A 9,028-nucleotide genomic window follows, 5' to 3' on the forward strand; every position below is an offset into this window, starting at 1 on the left:
TTTCTCCACCGCTTACTTTATGGCAAAAAACCGAAGCCTGAGCTCCCCTGCTCTCTTCGTCTCTCTCTGGTTCTTGTTTTTTTTTCCTCCTCTTCTTTTTTTTCTTGCTTCTCCCTTTCGCGTCAATAGAATCTTCTACCGCAACGAGTTCTGGCAAGGAAAATATTCTCGCATATGATCGAGGTAAGTCGGTTTTGATGGGAAGGATCGAGGTTTTGATACGATTTTAGAGGTTTTTGTTAGAGGTGTTGACTTTTTTGCTGGTTTGAACTGGAAGAAGCTTATTGTTGCAGGATTTGAGTGATCATGGAGACAAAAGTTGCTTTTATTTTTGACGTATAGATTGCTATTTGTTGCATATCTTGTTCAATTTTGCTATTCGAGAGAGATCTGAGATGATATGGTCTTGTATATGATCTTCCGATCATTGAGGTCTTGTGATTTTGATAGATGTGGATAGAAAGACCTTTGTTGAATCCTTATTATATTTAAATGCCTGTAAGTTTTCTTATGTATATCATGGTTGGTTCTGATTTCTGGTTGCTTATATTAATGTATGTAGGATTCGAAAGAATTATAAACTCTTGCGCATGTTTAGATTTCTTTTACCCCTAAAAAATTCATATCTATGGTAGCTATCGATATGAAAGCTACCTTAGCATAAATAAGCCGTGGTTACGTTTTTTTTACAATATTTATGATTTTTGAAACCAAGGAAATGATTGTTTTGGTAGCGCCCATAGATACTTTCAGTACAAGGGACAAGTAACGAGCTCGTCATGGAGAGATTGGGACGTTATTTTGGGCAACAGGCTTTGAGCTAGAGTCATAGTTTTAAATAACAGCGTTGTGAATGTTATAAGGGCCGTTATAAGAGTTTCGGCCAATTCCATTACGTTATTAAAATAAATAATATGGAAAAATATAAAAGTTATCATTTCATTATTTCCTGTTACGATGGACCTTTATAACACCAATAACGGCTGTTATTTTTCCTTGTACTTTTCTAATAAAATAATATTTATTTCAAATTTAATTTTTGTTAAAAATTCCCTCCAATGTTTATTGTGCGTCCAAAAGGTATGTTGTTTATCTAATAACAAACAAAGGAAAAGATAACACTTCAATATCTGCACTTGGAAACTCATAATGTCTAAGAACATAGTTTTTCTCTCAGGAAATTTCTCCTTTTTAACTCTCATTATTAGCAGCAAACATGAGAAGAATTCTTTGGTATGACTTTTCAAAAATTTTGAATTAAGAAAACAAAGAAATTTGATGAACTAATTAGTGATTTTCCATTTGTTGTTTTCTTGTTTGCAAGTAACACTCCGATTTTCTTGTATAATGTTTATAAAGGGAAAGATTCATGGAGATCTTGTTGTTTCATGCTTCAGCAAGTCATGTTGATTTATTCTGCAAAGAAGCATGAAATTTTATTGATCAAAGTTATTGCACCCTAGTCCCGCAACTGAATTTTAGGTCTACCAACAATAAATGCTTTATGATTGATGGGTTTCTTATTAAAAAAACTTCTAAGGTTTATGAACAATATTTTTTTTCTCTATGAAAAACATCTCAAAAAAAAAATCTATATACAAAACTTCACCATCTAGTTGCAAATTTGTGTAGCACCCATTCTACATGAATATATGATTATAAATCTTGATTCTTGATATTAAAAATCAAACAAACTGAAATCATCAACCTAGAGAATTCAAGTAGTGTGAAGCATGATATTCCATACTAATCCGAACCAGCCGGTACACCTGGTACCATACCGTACCGATAGAGAACCGACACAGTTCAAGCCATTTTTCGGTACATGGCCCGAACTAGACCGTACCGGTCGGTTCGGTAGGTACGGTCCCAAACCGCGCAAAACTAGACAGTTCGGTGCAGTACGGATCCAGTTCGATATGGTTCGTGGGTTTTTTTTTTTTTTAGTGGTGGTGGGTGAAAATTTTTTGATTTTTTTAATATTGGTATGGATTGATACAGTACAGTACATACCGTATCGAGCAGGAATCGATACAGATCTCGGTACCGGTTCCTGAAACCTATACTTGTGCTACAAAATCAGCATGAAAGAGAAAGTAAGCAGAGGAAAAGAACAAGCTACAGAATATACATGGTCCACTCATAATGGGGCTACACATGCAGTCGAGCCGAGGAGGATTTTTTTCATTTTAAAAACAATACACATATGGAATTTTATGTCTGAAAACCAAGTAATACTGGTCAAAGAGCCTGTCCTTTACTCCAGCAACAAATCTCGATAGTTGTTGCCTGGCATAGAAGCCTTTAGTATATAGTTAAATACTTAATCCCTATTAGAAGCTTTTATTGCAAGCTATTCCCTTCCTCTATGATATTGAAAATGGTTGTTTTGTTGTATATCATATAAGTAATGAAAAATGGATGTATAGAAATCATTCATTCTGCCACTTTTTACAAGTGAGCTGATGAATTTGATGGTAATTAAGAAAAACAAAAACTGCTCAGCTTGGGTTCAGCTGCCTGGATGCTATTTTGCCATTTCTTCCTTCCTAAAGCTAGGTCTTTAAAGTATAAATTTAGCTGTGTCTATATAATCTTCACATTCTTCATTGGTTTTTGTTTGGTCTCTGGTATTAATTTCTTAGAGTGTTGACTATCTGCGGCAGGCATTTGAATGCAAGCAAATATTTTTTGTTATTTTTATCAAATATATGTCATAAGATCTACACATATTTGTCTAAAAGCAAGATATTAAATTCGAGTGAAGAAAATCCTTTTACATTAGAAAAAGAGTGGCATTTCTGAACATGCACAGATAATAAAGGCATTCTCTTGACATGTTTTGCCATCTCTCAAGACTTTGATAAAATTGAAGGAAATCATATTATTAATGCAGATACTGTTTACTCTGATTCAGAAACTTGTATGTCAGCTTTTTTGTGAGAATTATAATATTTTAATTATTATTTTTCTATAAATAAAAGTACCCTTTTCTGGTTTCAGATTGCTTAAGATAGATTACATAATATCGTTCTGTGTTTCGTTGCCGCAAAGATTTGAGAAAAAGTGGTTGATGGCATGCCTTGAGCTGGATTCTCCACAACTTTTTTCAAATTGCCTATCATATGATGGTCCCTTCAACCTGCATCTAGACGGAAGCATTTCTGCTGAACTTTTAGCTGTGTCGGATGCTTGCACATCTTCTCAATCCCATTGTAGTAACATCCCGAAGCCACCTCCACTCCCAGGAGCATCCTATAGCAGAAACAAATTCTACAAAAAACTACAGGGTTACAGTTATGTTCCTGATGAAACGAAGCATGCATGGGACAGACTTTTTTATGATGGATATGAAGCTGACGTCCGTGTTCTTACAGATGACAAGGGCATAATTTTGGCACACTCAAGTGTTCTTGTAAGTATGTCGCAATCCTTGACATCAGTCATGTGCATGGTATGCCCTACTTCTTGATATCAGTGCACTGTGCATCACATGATTGTAGGCAATGGAATAATTGGGAATTTTATTGGAGCTGATATATGGCCATACAATGTCTTGGAAATGGCCAATCCTTTCTAACAAAGTCCTATATTGTCTTTTGATATTAGTTTTGAGTAAATATTTGTCCACATAATTTGTAGGTTACAAACCAATGTAGCCATCTAAAGAAGTCCTTCTTGTTATGAGATCTATAAAATTTCTACTGGAGATTGCTGAGGTAGTGCAACCTACATGTTCCAAATAGGTTAATGATTGTTCTGATGTTATGTGAAACATGGAAATTGCCTGTAAACTTGTAATTAGTAGCAGATAGTTCAAAGTATAAAGAGTGATGCATATGTTTTCTGTCATGTGTCCTTGGCATCTATAAAATGCTTTTAAAGATTGAATTTAGCAGGTGAGCTATCTCATGATTAAGGACCAATCAAAATATTGTCTTCAAAATTCTTGAAGTTTTTCTATTCTTTTCTGATGATTGGACTTTTACTAATTTCTGTTCCAGTGGTCTAGATATCTGCAAAGATTTCCAACATAGAAACCCACTCAAAGAGGCTATGATATTGTACATGGAAGTGATGTCATAAGCTAATTTGCTGAGTTTTTGTTAGTCCCTTTCTTTTATTTTGTTTTTATTTTTTTGTTTGGGTTGGAATCTGGGTATCTTCAACATTCCTCCAATAGCGCATATGCCAAAATGAGCTGAAGATACATGAACATCATTTATTCTTTTTTCCCTTTTCTATCCATTTTTGAAAAGGAAAAAAAGATCTTATAAAGGCTTGAATTATCCTTTGACTTACCTAGTGCACTTAATTCTCTGTAGTCTTGGAGCCCAACATCTACCAACGGATTTTCACTGAAGAATAAAATTTGGTATGTCTCTGAACAGGGTATTACATCTCCTGTGCTGAGGAATATGTTAGAACTAGCAAGAGAAAAAGAGGGATTCGATGTATTAAAATTCCTGGTGTGCCTTCAGAAGCTGCCCGTGCATTTATCCGATTTCTTTACTCTTCATGGTATGCCTGCATTTCCTCTTTTCTTTGCTGCAGTTTCTTGGAAACTTTTAAGTTACCAATAAGGTTTATGGTTTAATATTCACTGGTTCCATGGTCATCTGGAAGGCTTCGCGTAAATTTAAATCATGCATCGACAAAACTGAACATTGGGCATGGAAAAGCTGATATGACTCTATACAAGCACTATCTCTACCATTTTATGAGAGAAGCCTTGATGACTGGACTCTCTACTTTGCGTTGAGTTGCCCTAATGTAGCCTGACTTTTAGAGTGCCAACGCCACAAGTCTTCATAGATTTGCTATTTCAAAAGATCCCCACCTTTGCTCCATGTTTGGTAACTTAGACTTTCTGAAAATTTAATAAGAAAGACCTGTGCCCAGGTCTCCATGTTTCCTCTTTTCCCCCTCTTATTCATATGCATTACAGGTGTCCTTTGCTAGTAAAATTTAATGGACAATGAAATACTTGCTAAACATGTTTACATCCTGCCAAGGAATTCATTCACGTGAGAATTGGTTTTTCTAAGAGTTGTTTAATCCATGTGCACGAAGCTAGAGTCTTGGATATGAAGTTGCATAAGTTGATTTGACTTGAGGAAATAGGTAAGATAGCGTTGATGTATGATAGCATTAGTACATGGAGAACACAGACCAACATATCATGCATCATGCTCTAAAATTCATTTAGATAATCTTGCCTATAAATTGTGTACATGGCATCTTGTGTTGTTGCCAACAGTCCATGGGAGATGCAGGGGTTAGAAGTTTTAAATCCGAGATTCCAATTCAGCAATCCATGTTTTTGGTCCATCAGAAAATAGTCTGTTATTAAAGCCCACAGACTTCTCAACACTTGCAAAGGGCAGATGCAGAGCCCACCTAATTTTATTAGTATGTTGTCTAGACTCAACTAGAGGCAGCTAGTACCCAATTTCTAGTGACTTACCAACTCAGTTGTTTGGCATGTTCAAAGCTCAGAAACTTCTTACCTGGGATTCTTTCACTGAATATTTATCAAGCCATCACCCATTCAAGGCATGGACAACGGACTCATTTATTTGTTATGGTTGTGCAATTTGTTATGGTGATAAAAACATGATCTAATTGAATTGGCATTAGACACTAGGACTCAATTGGGTGATTTGTTGGGTAAGAGTTTATAAAAAGTTATATAGTTGAAGATGTATTGATCTTTCTTTCAGTTTCCAATGCAGCTATGAACCGGATGCAGTGAAGAAATTTGTTCTTCACTTGCTTGTCATGTCACACACATTTTCAGTCCCTTCACTGAAAAGGGCTTGCATCAAAGAACTGGAAACAACATTGCTGACCTTGGAGAATGTGGTTGATGTGCTTCAGTTAGCCAGACAGTGTGATGCACCGCGCCTTTCCCTTTTATGTACTCATTTGATCATTAAAGAGTTCAAGACCATCTCAGTGTCAGACGGGTGGAAAGTAATGAAGCAAGCCAACCCCTGTCTCGAGCAGGAGCTTCTCGAGACTCTGGTGGAGGCAGATTCTGTAAGTTCAGTTCTTCTCGGGTTACAACTTGCAAGGTTCTATTACAACTATTTATCTAATGTTTGCTTACTTTTCAGACATGTTATGTGAAATTTGCAGTAGCACTGAGTTTTATTTTCTATTGCAAACCATAATTATTTTTCCTATTGCATGTATCACTAGAAACACCCTTTTGTTGATTTGGTATGTACCACAATGCAGAACTACAGTAGCCCAATCCTTGTAAATTTGCTGCAGAGAGCTGTTTGAAACTCAGGATTTTCTACATAACTGAACAATGTGGGTAATGTAACATGCTTGTTCAATACATGCGTCCATACTTATTACCATTTGTGACTTTTCTGATTAACTAACTTTTACCTTTTTTTTCATCTTGTTTTTTTTTCCTTCCTTTTTTTCTTTTTTCTTTTAAAAAAAGCAGCCTACAATTCAAACCCTCAAGAGTACCTAAATTGGCTGTGTGTTCAAGATGCTTTATGATCTACAAATATTAATCTGCTAACATATTTGTGTTCCTTCTTTTTTTGCTCCCAAAATTTTGGAACTAATTATATTCTGTGAGAGGGAATGAGTGATAGGTACAATCCTAAATTTGCATATCTGCATCTATGGACACATGTTAAGAGGCAATAACTTACATCATCTATCCCTTATTCCTCGTTCTAATTTTTATTGTTGTACATGTAGTCATTGGACCTGATCGACATCAGTCTTGGCACTGATGCAGAAAAAGCAGGAAAGGGCAAAAAAGATGGAAGAAAGAAAGGTGTACATGCAGCTGTTTGAAGCAATGGAAGCTCTTTTGCACATCTGCAGAGATGGGTGTCGGTCCATTGGTCCTTGTGACAAGATGCTCAAAGACAACCAAGCTGCTTGCAACTTCTCAGCTTGCAAGGGACTGGAGTTACTGGTCCGCCATTTCTCAGTTTGCAAGACTCGTGTCCCAGGTGGTTGTGCACATTGCAAACGGATGTGGCAGCTTCTTGAGCTTCATTCCTGCATGTGTTCTGAAACACACTCTTGCAAGGTCCCCTTGTGCAGGTTTGTCATTCATTAGCTTGCTTTGATAACAAATTGGCATCAACTAGATGCTCTTTGCTGCAAGTTTAATGCTTTCTTCCTGTGATTTTGAAGACTTTCACCTTCCACTGTTGCAGGCATTTCAAGGATAAGATGCAGCACATAAGCAAGAAGGAAGAACTGAAATGGAACCTGTTGGTCAGCAAAGTGATGGCAGCGAAAGGAACTATCAGCTCCATCTCTGCCCGGAGAAACTTGGTAATATAAAACTCCATTGTGAGCAACAGAGGGGATCAGAAGTGTATCTTAACGAATAAGTGCTATGAGTACCGTCCATGTATCTATGTTAAAATAAGCATTGCCTGTACTCATCTAGGTTGCCAAAGCTTGTTGCACCGTGACGGTGCCACCGTATGTAAAGAAATTATATCACGACCTATGCAGAACTTGAGAGTAAATTTCAGTGCTAAATTATCATATGTCATTCTATCCATCTTTTCCCTGGGGTGGTCATGCATGGATCTTGTATTCTGGTGACTGTAACAATATGGTGGAATTGAACAAAATTTTGTATCACTGTACATTTTGTGCCTTCTCCTATAAATAATATGAACTCATGTTCTTTGGATGTGTCATGGTCTTATTAATTCTATTGGTGAAGAGAATTGGGCATCTCTTAATTTGATAGTGGTTGCATGAATTTTGTAGCTTGAGGATTGAGTTGGGAGAGAACAGATTAGGGTTATCACGACCATGGTTATGAATCGCTTTTGTGCTGGCTTCAAATCAATGATTGTTTGGCTTGAACCTATAGGTTGTTTCATCCATGCTCATCAAAGTCTTTCTCGATTGAGAATGTTCCATTTTCCTAGACAGGTAACCCCAGAGAATATCAATTGGTGAGCAAAAATGAGGTAACAACATCCTGCTACTCTGCATTTTGAGTTTCTACAATTGGCTCAAATTTACTGTCTGGTTTCATATTTTTAGATATTTAGCATTCAGTCTAAAGAAACACAAACATTCCGGCTGGTGTTTGTAGGATGATAGATCAACAAAAGCATGTGTGGAAGTCATGGGAGTGGCAAGAACGGCCAGTAGAGGAGTGTAAGAAGGCAGCGAGGGATCTTAAGCGGACCCCTTTTGAATGCAAGCATGTGAGCCTTCCTCTGAACTCCTAGGCTTGGTTCTTTGAACAAGCGTCCTTCGATGGGATAACTGCAGGTGAGGCCCAAACAACTAGACGGGTTGGTGCCATGGCAAATGATGAAGGTTGGGTAGAGGATTTATTTTGGTCCAATTCGTATGGATCGAAAATATAAATCGGGGGGAAGCACTAGTGCACAATCAATTTGGGTCAAATTAAGTTGACCATCTTTTTTTTTTTTTTTTAAGATCCTACAATCAAAAGTAGATCAGAAGACCCGACTTGCAGCTCCCATTTAGGGGAAATTAAACTTTATACCGCATACACCAATATGATCATGCACAACATGGATCATGATATCTTCTTTTTACGGCTCTATTCTCTACATTCATCTTAATAATTGATCCCAGAAAAAAATATGATGGTTGATAGTGTATGGTTATACAATAATATAGTATATTATATAATTTTTTTATTTTAAAATTTAATTAGAGTTTGAGATATTCATAATAAAAAAATATTTTAAAAATTAATTTTTACTAGTTGATATTATTAAAATTGTTGTGGGAATCAAAACTCATTATCTATGCAAAGAAACTTGTGCACCCGGCGTGTAGTTCAGTAGTATCGCCCGTGGTTATGGCTCGGGTGCAGGGTGGAGGGCAGTGCGAAATTTTTTTTTTTTCCGGCCTTTGTCTGAGCCAACCACCATCGGCCGCACCACCGCGGTGCACAAAGAGTCTCTCTATCTATGCATTTCACTAGCCATCCAAAAAAAAAAACTCAAAAGTATTCTGTATTTATGTGGGTCTGGATTCA

General features: G+C 36.7%; 1 protein-coding gene across 1 annotated transcript; it reads left to right on the forward strand.

Moving 5' to 3' along the window:
- On the forward strand, positions 1 to 7,690 carry LOC105034993 (BTB/POZ and TAZ domain-containing protein 3). Its single transcript, XM_010910392.3, is given in 7 exon segments — positions 1 to 183; positions 3,004 to 3,415; positions 4,392 to 4,449; positions 4,452 to 4,521; positions 5,736 to 6,042; positions 6,770 to 7,083; positions 7,200 to 7,690. Coding segments are annotated over 6 exon segments (1,221 nt in total). The 5' UTR covers positions 1 to 183; positions 3,004 to 3,073; the 3' UTR covers positions 7,330 to 7,690.
- The last annotated feature ends 1,338 nt before the right edge of the window (positions 7,691 to 9,028 follow it).

This window comes from Elaeis guineensis, chromosome 1, assembly GCF_000442705.2.
Source record: "Elaeis guineensis isolate ETL-2024a chromosome 1, EG11, whole genome shotgun sequence".
NCBI classification, from domain to species: Eukaryota; Viridiplantae; Streptophyta; class Magnoliopsida; order Arecales; family Arecaceae; genus Elaeis; species Elaeis guineensis.